At 39.8% G+C, this 22,198-nt stretch overlaps 1 protein-coding gene across 3 annotated transcripts in view; it reads left to right on the forward strand.

The window, feature by feature from the left end:
• The window catches only part of LOC135470329 (cAMP-dependent protein kinase regulatory subunit-like), an 87,786-nt gene extending 66,696 nt beyond the window's left edge, over positions 1-21,090 (forward strand). For all 3 annotated transcript variants that reach the window (XM_064749207.1, XM_064749198.1, XM_064749215.1), the window contains exons 3-11: positions 254-345; positions 11,003-11,064; positions 11,384-11,430; positions 12,575-12,673; positions 13,323-13,382; positions 14,487-14,547; positions 16,344-16,465; positions 18,236-18,317; positions 19,254-21,090. In XM_064749207.1, coding sequence (XP_064605277.1) covers positions 254-345; positions 11,003-11,064; positions 11,384-11,430; positions 12,575-12,673; positions 13,323-13,382; positions 14,487-14,547; positions 16,344-16,465; positions 18,236-18,317; positions 19,254-19,426 — 798 coding nt within the window. In that variant the 3' untranslated portion in view covers positions 19,427-21,090. The remainder of the gene's footprint in view (positions 1-253; positions 346-11,002; positions 11,065-11,383; positions 11,431-12,574; positions 12,674-13,322; positions 13,383-14,486; positions 14,548-16,343; positions 16,466-18,235; positions 18,318-19,253) is intronic.
• The last annotated feature ends 1,108 nt before the right edge of the window (positions 21,091-22,198 follow it).

Below are 22,198 nucleotides of genomic sequence, written 5' to 3' on the forward strand. Positions count from 1 at the left end.
ATAAGCCTTTTGCTACTACTGATGCATGTAGCTCTCACTTCATAAGTTACCCATGGCCTCCTGTATATGGCCAAGAGGTTAACGTAGAAGCTGAGAAGTTCGGTGGTTTATGGGTGAGTTTGGATGGATTGGAGGCACAGAGTTTGGGATTACACGATAAATCTGAATGCTTCACTAGAATTGATGAATGACTTTATAGGTATATCTGCTTTATCCGATAGTTCTGAACTGAATTCTCTTGTTCTCCTTACAGGTTGTTCCGAAGGATTACAAGACCATGGCAGCCTTGTCCAAAGCCATCGGTAAAAACGTCCTCTTCAGTCATTTGGATGACAATGAGCGCAGGTAAGCTTATTTTGTATGTAGCTATGGAAATGTCACTGCAAGATTACAACACCTATATTAACTGTAAAATACCTTGTTTATGTAGCTTGAGTTCAGGTTTGCACGTGATTTGGTTTTGGCCAAAAAAAATTAAAATGGATTGACTGCAGCATTTTTTCCAGATAAGAATTGAAGATATTTCAGCATTGTTGCCCTTAAATATTCATTTAATACAAAAACACTGTTGTGCAAATTATGTGAACATGAAACGTGAATTACATATAAAACTTACAGCTGAAAAGGGTGCTCTGGATTCACAAGTGTATGAAAAAGTATCTTGTTTTTACTTTTTTGAAAAGGTTCTTAAAAAAAAAATGAATTGACAGAGTTGAATTAGAATCAAACAAAATAAGATTTAGTTGTGGGTTTCTGTGTGAATACTCATTGGATATGATCTTTACACACTGAATCGTGCAGCGTCACTGTCTTTTATGGCCCCTTGATAGCAATGGCAATGAACATAATGTACAATCACCCAGCACTATGAGGGATCAGGGGAAGTCTGAGACACCAGTCATGCAGTCATGGAGTTTATGGTTCTCAGTATTGGGCATGGTTTTGTATTGTGTTATTTTTTGTATACACATGGAAACCTATCTAGTAAGGATTGAAACATATGTTTCCAAAAAAACATAATTTTGTTTAAACTTTTTGAATTTTCATTACTTCACTTGTTTTACATTTGCATCCTTTGAGACGTACAGATAGTTACAGATAGTTAAGTGTTGATGTACTTGTATGTTTTTGCAGCATAAACACTGTCGTAATGTGGTGAATAGAAAATTTCAGTAAATTTACTATAGTACAGCTACAAAAAGTTTTTTTTTTTCAAAAATCAAATTTAAAGTCAGATAAAAATGCGTGTAATTTGTCTTCAAGTTTTATAAAATAATATACTTGTAGGCTCTTATCTGAAGCAGTGCTTCCCACTGTGAAAATATTAGATAATAACCGTCATGAAGCCATCATGTGTGAATTATCATGAGGACGTTGTCAGGTCTGCCAGCAACATGCAGATGGTCTTGGGTTTTCCCTGGGCTCTGCACGGTTTTGTCTCACCATGTGCTGACTGCTGTCATATAAATAAGATAAATATTCTTGAGTATGGTAAAACAGCAGTCAAATCAATCAAATATGAGGACAAATGGAGTGACCTCATGTTGGTCAGTCTTTATTGTACTGTGTTGGAAATCAGATGCAGTATCCTTGACTCTTGTTGTTGTACGAGTGTAAAACAGGTGGTAGCAGTAATATTTATTTACCAGCTTATAGCAGTGTTAAAGGATACATGAAAAGAAACTTTAAAATGAAGACTCTTTGCCCCACAGAGTTGTTCTAATCGTTCATGCCGTTGACATCACAACTACAGGCTACCATAATTAAGTTTTGGACTAACTCTAGGGCTGCAGGAAAACTAGTTTAAAGCCATTTTTATTCTTCAGAAAGAACAGTGAGAAGCATTTTAATACTCAATTTTATGAGACATCATTTATTTATTTCATTGGTGTGTTACGCAGTACTCAAGAATATTTCACTTACATGACAGCGGCGAGCATTACAGTGGGATTAAACCTGACAGAGCTTGGGGGAAAGCCCACAACCATCCGCAGGTTGCTGGCAGATCTTCTCATATGTGCCTGGGGAGGAATCCATTAGCTGGACTTAAACTCACAGGGATTGCTTTGGTGGGAGGCCTCTGGGTAATTGCGTCGTGTTGGACATGGAGGCCCCATAACTGCTTATTAAATAATAAAAATGTTTCATGTATGAACAGAGGTATGTAGTCTGCCGTGGTAATTGTTTTGGCAGAGGTAATTGTTTGCTGTGTTGAAAAGTGTTTAGAGTAAGACAGTGAGTAAAATTATTGTTTTCTGACTATAGCTGTGTTAAAACAAGTGTTGAAGCAGTTGCTATTGTTTACTGACTCTGCTATGATATAACAAGGGTGTTGTCTGTTGCTGTTGTTTGCTGACTCCTGGTTTGTTAAACCAAGCCGATGGGAAGCAGTAATTGTTGACTTTAGCTGTATTATAATTCAGGTGTGTAGGCTGTCTTAAAGGCTTGCTAAGTCTAGCTGCATTAAGACAAGTGTTTAGGCAGTAGTGTATGCTTGCTGACTCTAGCTGTGTTAAACCAAGTGTTTAGTTGTAATGGTTTGTTGACTCCAGCTGTGTTATAATTCAGGTGTATAACCTGTAGTACATGTTTGCTGACTTTAGCCGCGTTCAAACAAGTGTTTAGTTGTAATGGTTTGTAGACTCCAGCTGTATTATAATTCAGGTGTATAACCTGTAGTACATGTTTGCTGACTCTAGCTGTGTTCAAACAAGTGTTTAGTTGTAATGGTGTGTTGACTCCAGCTGTATTATAATTCAGGTGTATAACCTGTAGTACATGTTTGCTGACTTCAGCTGCGTTCAAACAAGTGTTTAGTTGTAATGGTTTGTTGACTCCAGCTGTATTATAATTCAGGTGTATAACCTGTAGTACATGTTTGCTGACTCTAGCTGTGTTCAAACAAGTGTTTAGTTTAATGGTTTGTTGACTTCAGCTGTATTATAATTCAGGTGTATAACCTGTAGTACATGTTTGCTGACTCTAGCTGTGTTCAAACAAGTGTTTAGGAAATAGTAATTGATTCTAGGATTGCTACACATGCTCCTGCTGGCAGGCTGCTGTTATTGATAGTTCCTCAGCAAGGTTTTTGTGTACTTTATTGTCGCATATGCCATTATTAGCTGACCTTTAGCATTTCGCTTGTTTTTTCCACACTGTTCAATAAGTCTTTTTGTAGTATGTGTGTGTTGGCATGTGTGTGCATGTACAGGCGAGGTTAGAGTAGTGATGCCCTTACCTGGCAGGAGGGGACGTGAGGTCAGGGTAGCGGTCTCTGCTGACAGGTCAATTACCCACTATGATTTACTCGCCACTGTTATGTGCTCCACAGTGCTCCTGCTCCAGGGTGCTCCTGCGTTCCCCTGACTGCTGAACTAGCTAATGAGTTTGCTGTAAGTGATTGTGTGTCAATACCTAGCCTGTCAGAATCAGGAAGCAGCATTGTCAGATGCAGGGCTAACAGTAGGCTTCCAGACACATTGTCAGTTCTCTTTTCTTTAATATTGCCCTCCTGTTGTAAATGAGGCTGCTTTTAGGTTAGCTCAGACTCCTTCACTTGTGTTGGTTATTGTTGTCCTGACTTTGGTATTTAGCATGTGTGTGCCCAGTAGTGCGCTGTGCGGGGGTCTTCCCCAGTGAAGATAGGAGGTGCCTATGTTTATAAGGGTACTTCTAAGCTTAGGCTCCAGGCCTTCTTGTGATCAGAACACAATATGTCTTGCCCAGGCCCCAGTCACGCCATCATCATCCTAGAGATAAGCACAAATCTGTTGAACTTACACAGCCAATATTGATTTTGGTTTTCTTCTGAGAGCATTGCCTTTGATATCAGTTCATGTTAACAAGTTTGATATTCAGCTTCACAGATCCACTGTAGGGATAAACACAGCTCATCAGATATAGAATTTTGGTGACAGATTAAACTTGGCAGACTTGTGTGAGTGATTGAAAAAATGTACTTCTTGAATGTCTTGGTGCTATTTTGGTAATGTTATTACTTTTACTGTTGGATTGTCCCATTGCACTTTGTATCACAGCTGTGGCAGTATTGTGGCCATATTTACTTATATGGACAAATAGTAGGCCTACTCATAATTTATCAAAAAAGACATGCTGGCGGCCGTACGTGAGAAGGTCTGGCAGCAACCTGCAGATGGTCGTGGGTTTCCCCCGGGCTCTGCCCGGTTTCCACCCACCATAATGCTGGCCGCCATCGTATAAGTGAAATATTCTTGAGTACGGCGTAAAACACCAATCAAAAAGAAAAAAAAAAAATCAAAAAAGACACTTTTGTGTATTTTGGTCTGACAATAGTATTTACACTATGGTCAAATATTAGCTTCGTTTCGTGATGTTTTCTTCATTGTTTTGTTGGGAATTATATATTATGATTATGCAATGAATGTAATTATGTTTGGAATCGAGATTTCATTTATTATTCGATTAGTTTCGTGTCAGGAAAGGCTTTCGTATGCGCTGTGCTATTTTGAGGATTGTGACAATGAATGTCACATACCATTTGGTGCCTTGATTGCCTATGAAAGTGTATGTAGCGAAAAGATTTACACCATGTAGGGTAGCCTACGTTCATGTATTTAACAGCCCCTATTAATATTTAGGCCTACCGCAATTGAGCACTTGGTTAGTCATAAAAATTGTGAAAGTAAAGAATGTGGAGGTTACTGGGCCGTGCAGGCATAAATACACTTCAAAATTAGATGTTACGCTTCTAAAATTAAAACAGAGTGTACTGAATATGCATGACGATTTGTGTGTATGTCTAAATTCCTGAAAGCTATATCATACATGTGAGATTTAAAGCAAACAGTCCTGTCAAAATCAAAATTAGATCCACATGTTAGTTTTCAGAAACTGAGGGCTACAGCAAAGGCTCATGTACCACTTCCCGCAGTTGTGAAGAATGACTACTGTGATATTTGTAACATTCTCTAGTGTTTGCCATGAAGAAGATGTAGCAAGGCCTAAAAAAAAAAAATGGTCATTTGGGTTCATACCACACAGCAAGTTCTGCCACTGCCGCTGCATTAAATCGTCCTGATTTCGCTCCCAGTGTATGGCTTGAATTCTACGCCAATTGTCAGTGATCTGTGCTATGTTGGATGTTCCTATACGTGACGCCCAGCTTCAGTCGTACAGCCTTGCACGCAGACAATTTAACTAAAACAAATCTGGCGCCAATGCTACCTTACTTATGCTATCCACCGATTCCCTAAAACGCCCGAAATTTAATATGTCAAAGACAGCATTGGTAGATGTAAACCATTTTTCAACAGTGATCCAGCCATTTAAACTTTCAAATGTAAGGGCCAAAACATGTATATTGTATTAGGATATTTTGCCTTGATCTGTTGTCACATACGGCAGTTGTACAGATAATGAAGATTTTCATGCTCACACTAACCAAACAAATAGAAATGGTAGCGACTCTTCCAAATTTCGGGAGAATATCTACAATCTTACAGTGTATCATAATATGATGTTCTGGTGCAGTTCATTCTCTTTAAAGTCATGTCATAATGAGGTGGAGGCTAGGTCCTTCATTACAGACAGAATAACTGATAGGCCCTTTGTGGGTGGAGAAGACCAATGAATTGTATTAGTCATTAGTTACAAGAAAAATAAACATAGGTCCTAGGTCCTTCATTACAGACAGAATAACTTATAGGCCCTTTGTGGGTGGAGAAGACCAATGAATTGTATTAGTCATTAGTTACAAGAAAAATAAACATAGGTCCTAGGTCCTTCATTACAGACAGAATAACTTATAGACCCTTTGTGGGTGGAGAAGACCAATGAATTGTATTAGTCATTAGTTACAAGAAAAATAAACATAGGTCCTAGGTCCTTCATTACAGACAGAATAACTTATAGACCCTTTGTGAGTGGAGAAGACCAATGAATTGTATTAGTCATTAGTTACAAGAAAAATAAACATAAAAGAAGTGCAATAGATCCATTTCTAGTTTTCATACATGTAATAAGTTCTGAGATCTTGACATGAAATGAAGGAACAGGCTGATAACAATAACTTGATACTGAATTTTGTTTGGTTTGCTTGTGTAAATGTTTTGCGGTCGTGTTGTATTCTGTATCAAATTCATGAACACTGGGTAACGAATGTTGAAATAATGGAACACTTAAGTTCGCATTTTCAATTCAATGTTAACTTCTCAACATATGTTGATAAATAACAAAATAATAACAGCATCATAGATAAGTGTTTATGCTTATTATAAGTAAGCACTGGTATAAATATATTATAATTTATATATGTGTATTCAAGGTATCATGAGGATAATGCGTTTATAGTATTGTGAAATACAATGGATGGCTATCACAATTTAAATTTGTAATGACTCAATCTGTACAAAGTTATATGTACATTGTATGTACAGAATTGTTACGTAAAATAAATGCGTCACACTCATGAGTAAAGGTCACATGATGTACCAAATTTGAAGATCTGGGTCACCGGCAATATATTGGGGGCAGTCAGACAATAGCGTTTGCGGAGAGGAAACATGAGTAATCGGACTGAACATTGTGAGAAAAAAAAATGTAAGTTTAACATGGATAAACATCAAACAAGGATTGGGAGTTGAAAAGGACGATCTGCAGCCAGTCCGCTATCCAGAGGATGTGAAGTTGATGTGAACTGTGCTGTTATTTATTGTTGCATTGTTGAACAACCCTCCAAAACTTTGAGGCGTGACTGAAAACTGGGATTTTGCCATTTGGATGGTATTGCTACTGTTACGTGTAACATTGCAGTCGACAGCATCGGGCATTTGCACTGGGAGTGGTGTGACTGACATGGGAGTATTTTCACTCAACAGCATTTTCACTTTTGGCATTTTCTGATCACACACTTGAAGCATGCAGGATATTGCTGATTTCACAGTGTTTTGAAATGGACGGTTTGGTGACGTAACCTGTACACTGGATTCATTGTGGTGGGCTGTCAGAGACATAACGTCCATCACAGAAACCCCGGCATCAGCAAGAACTGTGGCTGTCGTAGCCCGGACGCAGTGATTCGTGTAACGGCACCTAAGTTTTGCATCGCAGGAAATATCAGACATCATGGATTGATCGTTTTGTGACCCATTGATTGATTGCCATACCATGGTTTGTAGTTAACTGGGATGTTTAGGAGAGGCTGCTGAAACCATTATTATCTCTTATTGTGTGCCCTATGGGCTTTAAATTATCTGTAACCTGATACTTTTCTCCTTTAAAATAAACGTTCACTCGGACAGAAAAAATAGCCATTTTGTTTCTTTGTTTATATTTGTCGTCTGCTTTATTCAATGTAAACAAAAACCTCTATCCACCCATATACTAACTACTAAAGACCAGTCCAGAGGTCAAACGCTTCTGTCTTGTGATCGGGGTATCTAACGACTCAGATAGTGCACACTTGGCACAGTGCCAAGCAGTGCGTTGTATGTAATAAAAAGGAATCGGGTCATAGAATTCTTGTTAATGGAGCTCTACTTATTAACTGGAGTTTTTCTGTAAATGATAAGTTCAAGATACAACTTAATTATTACAAATGATTAAGGTGTACTAGAGAATTGCTTGAAACCAATGCTTTTTGACATTTCATTTGAAAAAATCTTGCATTTGACATTGAAAACTTTGGAAGCTTGCTAATGGTCGAACTTTTGTTGTCATAAAAGGTTTCTAATCTTGATAATGTTTCCATGTGTTCTGGTGTATTTGACAATGCTGATTCTGAATCTGCTTTCGGATTTTGCCTATCTTTGTAACTTTTTGAGATATGGTCCAAAATTTGAGTTATGTAATTTCAATGGTTTTTAACTCAAGAACTATGAAAGTTACAAATCTGAGACTTACATCAAGTTGTAGCCCAAGACTTGTAGTTTCTGGCACGTGCCAACAGATTTGAGCTACAATCAATAGTTTTCTCAATGTTTAAATGACACCATTCTACTTGAGAAATAGAAATATAAGCCTGTGCATTTAACATAGACTTTGGAGGTAACTATCCCTGTTTGCAATGCATCATGAGTAATTCTCAACAATCCCCATGGCATTCCCACATACCCTTGTGCTATCAGGAATACAGTATAAGTCGAAAGCCATGGCGAAATATATGAAAACTTTCAATCGACACATGTAACTTCAGTCAGGATGAGCCCAAAAAAACGAAACATTTATCAGGCCAAATTCAACGGTTAAAGAAATATCACGGGTCTAGTTTCTTTTCAGGTCTAGATTTTTTTATGTTTTCCAAAGCTTAATTTTCTGATCATGGCAAATTAGTTCAGTACATTACTTTCATAGTGTTTTCTTATTTGACATTCATGGCCTTGATGCTTGGCCACTGATATCGCTGTATGGAATGTAACAGCTTTAATTAAATTTGGTGTCTTCCTCTCCATTAGTTTAGGTAAAATTTGTTGTACAATAGCTTATCCAGAATTTATGCTGTCAAGCACTATTTTGCCCTTGTTACGTAAGAAATAACAATTTTTAAGTGATTTGAAATTAAGTCTAAGATTGCTTCATAATCCCAGGGCCTGTTTCTCACAGAGTTTTAATGGAACCTTGATGCTAGTGGCCCTTTAACGTCTCCAGGCAGTTCTTACCTCATGTTACAGTGACAGTCCGATGTTAGCCATAATCACGGCTTTGTTTATGACTTAAATCACGAAGATGTTTCACCATTCAGTAAGCGACATGTACATGTACTTAGGCAGATTATTAGCTACTGATAGTTGCTGAGGATTGAACCCATGTCTGGTACTGCACTAAGCATGCCACCTTTGGTTCTGTCTGGTAATGATAGCCTGTTGTGCTGACAGTGTAGAGCTGCCCAGGGAGAGTGATTGTTAGACACGTGTGCATGCAGACTTTTGGGTACTGAGCAATGCTGAGGATTGAACCCATGCCTGCCTTTGGTTCTGTCTGGTAATGATAGCCTTTTGTCCTGACAGTGTAAAGTTGAGCTGCCTAGGGAGAGATTGTTAGACACATGTGCACATGCAGACTTTTGGGTACTGAACAATGCTGGGGATTGAACCCAAGCCTGCCTTTGGTTCTCATGTTGACTGCTCTAAGCATGCCATCTTTGGTTCTGTGGTAATCATAGCCTGTTTTCCTGACGGTGTAAAGTGGAGCTGCCTAGGGAGAGTGATTTGTAGAAGTGGCCCAGAGGGAAATTAGAGACCCTGGGGACCAGAAGCCCAGCATCTGATGTGGAACCTTGCATTTAGCAGAATTAAGGGGAGCCTGGACAAGGAAACAACATCCATTAAAGTGCTGGCTGTAGCTGATGTGGCCTAACAAAGCTGTCATCACATCAGTTACAAGAATGTCCACACTCCAGGAGGTCAGGCTGCTATCATAATGTGCCTGTGATGATTTACAGACCTGGGTGAAACCTTTCGAAATGCCGAACTGTGTTTGATAGCTGAAATATATACATGTACAGCTGAGTTCTTTGGTGGGGTGGGATGAGATGGTATGAGATGGGATGGGGTTTTATAGGGTGGGGTGATAGGATGAGTGAGGTCTGGTCAATATATTAAGGTTGTCTGGCTGAGATGTAGCCATGTTGTGACCAGAAACGACCACCCTTACAGCTTAGAGCTGGAAAAGAACATATGAGATGGCATGGTCCACTTGGCACTTGTGGGGCAGAGTTGTATGTCAGTCCTCATTGATCTACAGCCGGACTTTGATCAGAGTGCTGCTGGTCTCTCCACCAGAGCTGATAAATGGGCTCTCATTGCAGGCAGGCTATATGCAGAGAGGATTTCCCAGCTTGCTTATCGCCTTCTCCACTATAGCCTCGTGTCTACACAATTTAATCAATGACAAAAAAATGGACCTTCAGGGCAAGTTTTGCGATAAGATTTAACCAGTTCCCCATAAAAACGCAAGAAAATCTTAAGCTGGAAATTCTTGGTCTTTTTCCTTAGTGCTAAAGGCTTTTCCCAAACTGAATTAGGCCTGTCCCCTATTTAGATGCCTTTTCCTGTTTTGACAGTTAATGTAACTTGTACTTTATTTTATATGTTAGTATACAGAGTGAAGAATATGTGAATATTTGAAAGTGGATGTGAAGATTGTGTAAGATTAAAGCTTGCTTGCATGTGTGCCTAATATTTGTGAACAGAAGCTTTTCTGATGGATTTGTTGTCATAGTTTGATTGCTGTCGTAAAGCGAGCCCATGCTGTTGGTTTGAAGTATCCTTCCTGCTGGCCTTACATGAGCTTCATATCTCTCCATTGGCTACAGGTACACCTGTATCAAGGCAAACTAATTGGTAATAAAATACTCCTCACAGAAACTGTCAGATCTGGTTGTGTGTTCTTATTTCTGGTGCTTTTACATGACAGTTTTGTGTTATTAAGGTGGTTATGGACTGGTCATGCTGTACAGGTAGAGTTGCTGTTATTGAAGCATCATGGTGCCAGAAAAAGCTTTATGGTGTATGCTGTGCATACATTAGACATATACAGTAGGCTTTGCAGAGTTTGAAATACATGTTCAGGTTTTGCCTGCTGCTGTGATCAGTTAATTTCCTCTGTCTACTGCTGACTTGAATTTCCCTGTACCTGATGAGGCACCATGGTCAGACTTGTGTTGTCAGATGTTTTATATCTGGTGTCTTTGGCAGATTGGAAGCACTGTAAAGCATTGTTGTTGCAGCATGGAAATAGCATCTCATTGTAACTGTAATCTTGTCTCTAGTTCATCCAGCATTTTGTGCTTGTTTTTCAGTTGTCTCTAATCTTGTTTTCTCTGATCTTGTCACTTGTAATCTGCAGGCTGAGTTGATTGAGGTTCGTTGACCCCCTTAATGTACACTGGGACTGTAGTCTCCATTCCTCAGCATAACCACATAGAATTATGCATACATGACCAGCTGCAGGTCATTTGCAGGCTACCTGAGTAGCAGTAATCCAAAAAACATTTAAAATGAAAAATCAATATTTTCCCTTTCAGTGACATTTTTGATGCGATGTTCCCTGTTCATCGACATGCGGGTGAGGTGATAATTCAGCAGGGTAAGTAAATTAGCACTGTTGTGATGGATGTATTCCTAGGACTGTACATGTGTGTATGTCCATCTATGTAATCATTCGGTCTGTCCATTCATCTCTCTACTTGTGTGTGATAAGTGTGGCTGTTTTCCATCTCCTTTTATTAGATGACTGTTTGGAAAACTGTCTGTATAAGAGACGAGGTTTACACAACCCACAAGCTGTGTTAATACATGTATTGACAGATCAGTCAGTTCTGTTTTTGTCATTATTGTCATTATCATCATCATCACTATCACATCTTTCAGTACCAAGTTCTCAAGTTTTTGATTGTTGTTTGCAGGTGATGAGGGTGACAACTTCTACGTGATTGATGTTGGGGAGGTTGATGTGAGTACACCTTCTATGCACACACACCTATTTGCTAGGGTGTTATTGTGCAAAATACGGACAGATCTGTGTAATATCATGGAAAAGTACTTTTTGTTCTGTCTACTGATTGATCTGTATGGTGTTTATTTAAACACGTTGCCTGGACATCAGTAATTGGTGACCTACACATAAGTGCACGGTATATAGCAGTGGGACGCTGTCATTTTATCCTGCCTCAGCAGTTCACTCAGGGTAACTGGCATGTTAGCTCTTGTTTGGCCAAATAAAACACTGATTTGTAGGCCTGAAAGTAGTTAAGAGGTGGCTAGCCAGATGTCACTGCTGAGGTGTTTTACTGCGATGTAGCATGTGAGGAAGAATTACAAAGATGTACCAGCTTAAATCGATGTAGAGGAAGATGGTAATGAAGGGGCCCCCTAGTTGATGGTTACGGATTAATCAAGATTTTGGTGAGGATGCACCACATAGCCTCTGAATGAATACATATACATGGTAATTCCTTCTAATTGCATCAAAAATATCTCCAGGAAATTGGTATTTGAGATGAGCAGTAATCGTGGATATTGGTATGGGCAGCTGAAGTGTAAAATAACATTGTGGGGACTAGTTGTCTTAAGCTTGGCTTGTAATTACCTAATAGGACCTAATTAGGGCACTGCTCAGTTGGAAAGCCTCCTTTGAAGGGGAGAATGACAGAGGAAGTATAGGATTAGCAGCATCGATCCTAAAGGAAAGGTGTGCAGGGTAAGGCCTGCGAGGTCAGTTGTTCATTGAAGCCTTATGCCCACAGCTGTGTAACAGTTGGAGTGAAGTGAACCATTTCACAGAACAATCAATATGAAATTTTGGAAAAGGTTAGTGTTTGCCTTAGGGTAGTTTTCTGGGTTTTTTTTTTTTTTTGCTGTTGGTACGTGTAAACACTTGTGAGCCAGCTGACCAACTTCTGTGGCTGTGAGAAATCAGTGCCCTGACGTGCTATTTCTTGTATCGTTTTTCTATTTGCGTGGTGAATTATATAATGTCTGTCTAATAGGCTGTAATGCGCCCTTTGGTTTGTACACTGGTTGTTTATAAGGTATCCTTTTGTTGTAACCATTTGTAACGTGTAATGACCTGGTGATGAATGTGAATGTTGCTGCAGATCTATGTGAATGGTGAACTGGTGACTACACTCGGTGAGGGGGCAAGTTTTGGAGAGCTGGCTCTCATCTATGGAACCCCAAGAGCTGCCACAGTGAAGGTAATATATGTAGTAATAAATTCCTCGGTCTATGTAAATTGTGCACCATTCTGCCTGCACACAGGACCACAGGTAATTGTTACATGTGTAGTACTGCAGCACTGTGCATGTAGACTGTGTCATAAGTGACGGTATTCTGAACATGTTCCTAGCACTAGGATGATTGTAAAGGCAAATGCAGGATATATGCATTGACTTTTAAGTAATAGTAAAATGAAATAGTCAGTTGGGAAAGATTGAAACGAGTGACCTCCACAGCCAGCTTGTGGACCACGAACATTTCATGCTCAAGTATCAGAGTTGTTGGTCATTACAGCATTGTGATACGTAGACAAAAAAAGAGAAAGCTGGAGGGATATTTTTAACTAGAGCTGTGCTTTTCTTTTTTAAAGCAAACCTTAAGTTGTTTATCTTTAGTTTTTGTGCGTCACATTCATCTCTTTAAAAAAAGTAATATAAGAAAAAAAGCTCCAGTATGTTTTTTGGTGTTCAGCCCCTTTTAGAAACAGAATCTGCACTTGGCTAACATCAGGAAGTTATTGTCAAATTTGTATCAGAAATACCTGTGAAAAAATGTTAAAAATGTTTTAAGTTTTTTGAAACAAAATAACCTCGATATAATTAAAGCATGACTTTTGATTTTATTCAGGCAAAAAGTGACGTGAAGCTTTGGGGAATTGACAGGGACAGCTACAGACGAATCTTGATGGTGAGTTAGGTAGATAGATGAGGTGACAAACTGGGATGTATCTAGAGAGTATTTAGTAGTCCATGTATCCATTCAAGAAGCACCTTCTTAATGTATGTAAGCTCCCTGTGTAGGTCCCACCAGTTCTACTGGTCATTGTAAAGTGATTTTTGCTGGTGACAGGCAAAAAAATAAACTTACCTGTCTCTGCCAACAAGTAAACCCTGTCTGAGCAAATTAGCGTACTGGTATTGATCATAAAACATATGCACTGTATTTTGATAGCCAGTGACTAAACCCTCTGTTTGGGGAAATCAGTATTTTGCATGTTTTGAAGGTGACAAATCCAGTCAGCTGACTATGTTCCAAACTCCTGACATGCCCAACTCACACACAGTGACAGATAAGGGTACAGAAACCTCAATGCCTATTAGGTGCATGTACATGTACCACCAACCACAGTGGAGAATGCTTACATAGTGGTCATTCTGCTTCACAATATTTGTGTAGTTTTCACCATAAAATAGACATAGCAAGTGGTGATTCAAGTCAGTACTACCAGTTCTGCTACTATCTTTAACTTTAACTGGATTTAAACTTAGAATGTACTTTAGTACAATGAATGAAAATGGCAGTCTGTACAGGTATAGTTCAGTGGAGATGGGTGAAAAATATTTTACCTGTCACCTAAGACAGGTAAATTTTGGTAAACATTTGGAGCCCTGCTGCTGTCACCTTCTGACCGTGGTATACTGCTTACATTGTCTTCTTAATATCCAGTAGTTCCACTGATAATATTCATGTGAATATTAAAAATTAGTGCAAAATGGTTTCAATTCTTGGAATAACACTACTGCTGTTATATCTCTAGGGCCTCTGTATTCACACAGCCTCTCTGTATTCACACAGCCTCTCTGTATTCACACAGCCTCTCTGTATTTCTACGAAGGCTTCCTGCTCATTGGTTGACTTCATACAAGCTTAATGCCTTATCAGATGCCTAACATGTTATAACATAGGTGGATGTGTAACTGGATGCTTGTGTGAGAAATTCCCTGTCAGGGGCTTTGACTGCTTTCTTTTGTCACCTGTGGTCAGAGCGCTTTGGTTTGGTTTGGTTTGCAGGGAAGCACAATACGGAAGAGGAAGATGTATGAGGAGTTCCTCAGTAAAGTCTCCATACTGGGTGAGTACAGGGGCTGAGTTTCCAGTGAAGTCTCCATACTGGGTGAATACTGGGACTGAGTTTCTCACTTAAGTCTCCATACTGGGTGAGTACTGGGACTGTTTCTCAGTGAAGTCTCCATACTGGGTGAGTACTGGGACTGAGTTTCTCACTTAAGCCTCCATACTGGGTGAGTACTGGGACTGAGTTTCTCACTTAAGCCTCCATACTGGGTGAGTACTGGGACTGAGTTTCTCAGTAAAGTCTCCATACTGGGTGAGTACTGGGACTGTTTCTCAGTAAAGTCTCCATACTGGGTGAATACTGGGACTGAGTTTCTCACTTTAGTCTCCATACTGGGTGAGTACTGGGACTGTTTCTCAGTGAAGTCTCTATACCGAATGAGTGTTAGGACTGAGTTCCCCAAGGAAGTCTCCATACTCACTGAGTGTTAAGACTGACTTTCTCAGTGAAATCTCCATGCTGTGTTGATGTTACGACTGAGTTCCATACTGAGTGAGTGCTAGGACTGAGTTTCCCAAGAAAGGTCTCCATCCCAAATGAGTACTGGGACTGAGTTTCTCAGTGAAGTTTCCATACTGAATGATTGTTGGGACTGAGTTTCCCAAGAAATTCACCATATTCACTGAGTGTGAAAACTTACTTTCTCAGTGAAGTTTCCATACTTGGTGAGTGTTGGGACAGATTCTCAGTGAAATCTCCATGCTGGGATAGTGTTGCGACTGAGTTCCATACTGAGTTAGTGTTGGGACTGAGATTCTTAGTGAAGTCTCCATACTGGGTTAGTGTTACAGTTATTTGTGCTTTGTTAAAGTGTCACCGAGGGTCCAGTTTCTAACGTGTACATGTATCGGTGGTTTCTGATTAGAGGAACTAATGCAACGAAATACAGCGATAATGAGAACAGCTAATGTTCAGAAACACTTTAGATTTATACTACATACTGCCAATAAATAAAGCACAAATAATAAAGTTTTGTCTTTTAATGTAGTCCAACATTTGGATTTAGCATAACAAGCGTATCATGTTTCGATCCCAAAACGGCAGTTGTTCGTGTATACAGAAATGTTTCGACAGGTAAAAAAAAATTACCAGTCGCACTAGGCAACTTGCCACAGAATGAAATAATACTGGAATCCCTGCTATCAAAACAAAATCAAAAGGTAAAGTGAGTGAGTTATTGGAATAAACCCAGTAGGCCTACAGGATGAGGGGTATCGGTATTAAATAAATGTAGGACTATGAGCGTCATTCAGATTCATTCCTCATGAGGAAGAACTGTAATAATTAATTTATTCTGGAATGCCGTGACAAGTTGTAATTCTGGGCAATCAATTTTCATGCTCACACTAACCAAACAAAAACAAGTTGCAGAAAAAAAAAAATGTGGGACAATGTCTACAATATTACAGTATATAATAATATGACGTTATGGTGCAATGCAGTCATGGAATAATGAGGTGGGGCCGGGTTATCCATTCCAAACAGAATAACTGATAAGCCCTTTTTGGGTGTAGAAGGCCAGTGAATTGTACAAGAAGACAGTAGACCTATTTCACAGTCCTTGGGCTCTAGTTTTGTCTATGTTCTTTTGTTTATTTATTTAGTTTAGTTTATTCTTCTTTGTATTAATCTGCTTGCTGTGTTATTGCATTATTTGTTTAGTAATAAAAGATATCAGTAAGCCAGTCTAAGATCACAAGTTGTTTGACAGTGGAGGATAGTCCATATTCCTGTTTGTGTGACTGTTTGTGTTTAAAGCTTCTGTTTGATGGAGCCTGTGTTTGTCTTGACAGAGAACCTAGACAAGTGGGAGAGGCTTACTGTGGCTGATGCTTTAGAGGCTGTCCAGTTTGAGGATGGAACAGAGATCGTCAAACAGGGTGCCAAGGGAGATGACTTCTTTGTGATTCTGGAGGTAGGTATGATGCTCTATGGCATTGCTGTCTTTCTCCGATTGCTGGCTCTTTTGATACAGTCACATTTAATGTGATTATTCCACTAGTAGGGCTCAATATTCTACATTGTCAGCTTGCCTGTACAAAGAATAGACATAGCTTGTCATACCCCTAGCCCAGGTATCAGGGTCCAATAACAGTGAAAGCAGTGTTAAGGTAAATGTTAGGGGTGGTATTTCAAAACATACTGTATGTGTTGAGCACAGGCTTTACATACATGTAGAGCACAATAAGATGAGGGGGGCCTCTGTGGCTGAGGGGTTAGCTCGCCAGCGCAGTGACCCAGGAGCTTCCCACCAATGCAGTCGTTGTGAGAACAAGCCCAGCTCATGATGGCTTCTCCAGTAGTAATTGGAAATGTGTTCCAGCAACCTGTGGATGGTCATAGGTTTCCCCCTGGCTCTGCCCAGTTTCCTCCCACCATAATGCTGGCTGCCGTCATATAAGTGAAATCTTCTTGAGTATGGCGTAAAACACCAATAAAATAAATAAATAAATCACAATAACATGAAAGGATATATTAGTTGATTTCCTCCATACCTTGTATCATAAATAACAAAATTAATCTTCATTGATCGTCATTTTTTTTTTTGCTTTTTATACGACTCACCAATAGGCAGAGCGTATTATGTTATAGCAATTTTGTCCATCTGTTTGTCTGTTCGTATTCATGTCTGGGCTGTAACTCCAACAGTGTTAACTTTGGTGGATACATAAATATACAGATGATGATGTGCCGCGACTCACATTAGTCCATTTTCACGGTTGTCATGGTAACAAGATAGCCATTTTCCTTATAAATACTATATAAACAAATATGATTTCTTGTCTGGGCTATAACTCCAACAGTTTTCCACATAGTGTTTTCATTTTTGGTAGATACCTACATGTAGATACACATTTTTACAATGTGCCATGATTTACATTTTCATGGTTGTCATGGTAATCAGATAGCCATTTTCCTGATATATACTATATAAATAGATATGATTTCGTGCTCGAGCTGTAGCTCCCACTGTTATCCACGCAGAGTTTTTATTTTTGCTGGATACATAAATACACTGAGGACAATATGTCACGACTTATACTTTTTCCTTTTTCGTGGTTGTCATGGTAACCGGGTAGCTGTTGATATGATTGAAATGATTTTGTGTCCAGGCTACAACTCCAACTGTGTTCTGTATAAAGTTTTCATTTCTGCTGGACACATTTGTCCACTTTGTCCGGTTGTCATGGTAACCACATACCTATCATCAACACCCATGAAGATTCCCCTCAGGGATTATACTTACCACAGTGCTGCTGGTATTCTTTTATACATTTCAAACAAATGCATTGATTGGGGAGTACTTTGTGTTCACCTAAAATCTTGGTTATATTATTATCTAGGTTTCTGATTTTTATGCATTGAGCTGAAGTTTTGAATCCATGCCACCAGCAGGGGAGCTTGGTGGTAGCTGTGCTGACAACTCTAAAGTTATTGTCTAGGACGGTTTCTAGAGGTGGGATCTCAGGAGAATGATAAAATGTACCTAATATTAATGGTGTGAGAGGTAAATGCCAATCAAATGCCCCTACAGAAAGGACAACAGACAGCTCCTTAGTCGCTCATTACCCTGCACTTCTCATCCATTTACCCAGCTGTTAATATGGTGAACTAGTATCTGACAGAGCCATGACCCACAGGTTTGTACGATAGATAAGTTAACTGTTACTGTATTGTGTTGCAGGGTCAGGCTGAGGTGCTACAGCGGCGTTCTGACAATGAAGAACCTGTTCAGGTCGGCAAACTTGGACCCTCAGACTACTTTGGTGAGTACATGTCCCTACCCATTCAGGATCAGTTATAGATTTGTTATACCCATCATATTCCATTTGCCTAAACACCCCAGAATAAAGCTCTGAAAATGTGTTTTCATCGATTAATTTGATGTTGCAAATGAGTGATTCTGTGTAATGATGTTTCAGTTCCTTATTAATATTTTGCTTTGTATATATTTCAAGACTCTCGCGATATTAGCCCACATTGGGTACACAAATTATAATATGCTATATAAATAAACATGAAACCCCTCATTCTGTTTGTGTTGCCCACATCAAATGGGAGCCACAAACTTGATGGAACTTGTTTGTTTGTGTGATATTGGATATCCATATATCCACTTTGAAATGTGATCTGATATTTATTGTATACCTACATGTGTAAATAAGATTCAGTCCATGTATACATGTATGACCAGGTATGCATTGTATATACAAGTATGACCAGGTATGCATTGTATATGCTAGTATGACCAGGTATGCACTGTATTTACATGTATGACCAGGTATGCACTGTATATGCAAGTATGACCAGGTATGCATTGTATATACATGTATGACCAGGTATGCATTGTATATACATGTGTGACCAGGTATGCACTGTATATGCATGTATGACCAGGTATGCGCTGTATATACAAGTATGACCAGGTATGCACTGTGTATACATTTATGACCAGGTATGCATTGTATATACATGTATGACCAGGTATGCACTGTGTATGCATGTATGACCAGGTATGCACTGTGTATGCAAGTATGACCAGGTTTGCATTGCATATACATGTATGACCAGGTATGCAATGTATATGCAAGTATGACCAAGTATGCACTGTATTTATGACTAGATACAATGTATGCACTGTACTTATGACCAGGTGTGTATTGTTACTTGACCATGTAATATGGTTTTGTTTTCCATTTCAGGTGAGATTGCATTGCTGCTGGACCGGCCTCGAGCGGCGACTGTGGTCTCTCGCGGCCCCCTGAAGTGTGTGAAGCTGGACCGGGCACGATTTGAGCGTGTTCTGGGGCCGTGCTCAGACATTCTGAAGCGGAACATCTCCCAGTACAACAGCTTTGTGTCGCTGTCTGTGTGAGCTGCGGATGCGTACCTCTCCCCCACATGATACTCTACGTGACACTGCTGTCGACTCTCCTGTACCCAGCCCCCAGACTCTTGGGGCTTGAGGGGAGTGGCATGGCCGTCACAGGCAGATCAAGACATTTTATCACTTTTCTCTATGTATTTCTGAAGTAACATACCACATGGGCCGTAACTCCTGTAACGTGACTAAAACCATATCATGACTAGAGAGCATTGCTCGACTTAGTTTGACTACCCTGCAACACCGAGGACCCGCAGCCCTGCTGTAGTCAGCTGTTTTTAGGCTTGCATGTGTAGTCCTGTGTTTTAGTTTTAGTGTTTGGTTGGGCAGGGAAGTAGTGTGAATAGTACCAGCATTTTGCCTATGTTTTAAGCTGGAGCTAGGAACCTGCCAGGCTTTTCGAGAGAAGTTAGCGTGAGCAGAGAGTGCTCATGTGTAGTACAGCTAGTCAGCAAGCCAGCAATCAGTTCTGTAGTTTGTGCATGAGGTGGTGTCAAGAGGTATGTCAGTGTGTGAACGTGTTCATGTGATACTCAGTTGCTCAAATATTACGTGGGAATAAATGAGATTTACCCCCCCCCCCCCTCCCTGCAGTCATCTCCTGATTCCTCCCTGTGTTTCTCCCCATCCCTCGTTGTCTTACCTTGTACTAGCAGAGCCACGGGGTTTTTTCTGGGTGATTAATGTTGTAAATGTTGCCTTTAGATAGATTAGTGTGGAGGGTTTGGATTACTTTGTATACAGTCTTTGCCATAATACTGTACTTTGGTTTTGAGATGGTCACTCAGCAACTGGTGTCACTGGGATATGGGAATGACTCTCCCATGCCTGACAAACCTCTAACTGCTGTAAAACGTATTTGCAAATAATATATGGAAATGGTAATGGGCATTACCTTGTAACCTGATCAGTCAGGTATAAGACGACTACAGCAATGTTTTCAGCACATGCAGTCTATAGACCACAACAACGGCTAGTGACTGGAGGGAACCTTGTATATCAGACTTGATGCTTTGTTCCATAGGTTACCTCAGGTTGAAGAAAAGCCCTGATCCAGCTACTGTCAATTCAGGTCAGAGTGTGTTTATCAAAACTGGGCTCTGTTGTTAAAAGATGTACTGCTTTGTTTTGTATAAGGTACTTCTGTAATAAACAAAAACCAAAGCGAGATTGTTAGAGAGTAATTTTCAACAAAACCTATGTTACTGACATCAGCATATAAATAAATGTACAGTTGGACGAAAATGAGTATAAGTACATAATTGTAATGAAAAGTCTGTCAGGTTTAGTAGAGGTAATTTATTCCTGTAGCTGATGTGTGTACAGATACACGATGAGAGAGGAGGAACATGGTGAAACTAGGACGATGACCAGGTTTGTAGCGGTCAGTAGGCCTTGTAGCAAGGGTCTGTGGTCAGGTACCCGTGAGGATGAGGTGATCTGCAGAGCAATCATGAAAGCCTCTAACAATTATGTGCATTATTAAATTATAACCTGTTTTTAATTGTACAAATTCTCCTTTGTCCTCTGTGACAGTGTATAGAGTTATATCCCCTTCATGGTTATAACCTGGTCGTGCCAGTCTATCCCAGATTATTCACTGTGGTACTGGACTTATGGTAACCTTAACTGTTTGGAGTAAACTGTCTGATTCCAACCAATATGCTGATGTTTGTTCTTTTCTTACATGTCATGTGCATACATATATACATTCATGTACTCTAGTAGTAGTCCTTCCCTCAACGTGCACAGATAACAGGTGGCTGACTGCCTTATGTTGCAGTTATAACTCAATGTGGCAGTCAGTGATAAAGTTCATCATGCTGATAAAATGGCTGAGAGCTGAGATGCCACACTCTGACTTACTACACTCATGGAAATTAGCTTACAATGAGCTACATGACCATCGGTGAAAAGAAAACTTTTATTTGGGATAATTGGCTGTATTTTGAATTGACCAATTTGTATTCAGAAGTGCACTGAATCTCACTGACGAAGTGGAGTCTCTCTTCTGGAGACCCAGGGGCAGCTCAAAAGGTTGTTTTGATGAAACCTCTAAGTCTTCAGGCACCTCTGTCCCCAGATGACAGGAAACACATTCTAACCTAATTCTCCCTAATGAAGTGAACATTTCCCCGGCAGGCAAATGTAAGGATATCATCAACTATTTTTATATCAGAAAAGGTGGGAGTGGACCTTCACACATAATCTGCACACGAGTGACCAACCTTTCTAAACCTATGTGTTTATGCAACGGCAAATGGAGATTCCTGTAGTGCCCTTATTAGACTTTTAGAAATGAACACACTTCCTGGTTTGGTTCACATCAGAACAAGAGCTAGGAAGTTATGCAGTGCATTTTCCTGTTAGTCATGTGATATAATCATTGAGACATTCCACAATGTAAGATTCAGTTGTTGCCTAAAGTAATAAAAGATAAGTATTTTCTGGTTTCGGAGATATGGTGCTGTTTGACAAACCAGATCAGCTGCCCCAAGGAGAACACTGTGGCCTACTGGTTACAGCTGCTTGCCTGTTACTTGCTGAGACACATGAGGTGTGGGATAAAAAAACTGGCCCAAGCATGAATTGCCCTACATGTAGTTTGTCATGCATGTCAGCAGATTGTTTTCCACCACCATGGCCAGGTAGGGCTACTTGCCACCACCACACCAGGCTCCTCAGTTTTTGCTTAATGTTTTCCTCAATTTACAAGAATTAAAACCTAACTGCCCTGAGAAAGGGGTCTGTCTTTAAAACATT

The sequence above is a fragment of the Liolophura sinensis genome, chromosome 1 (genome assembly GCF_032854445.1).
Source record: "Liolophura sinensis isolate JHLJ2023 chromosome 1, CUHK_Ljap_v2, whole genome shotgun sequence".
NCBI lineage: Eukaryota > Metazoa > Mollusca > Polyplacophora > Chitonida > Chitonidae > Liolophura > Liolophura sinensis.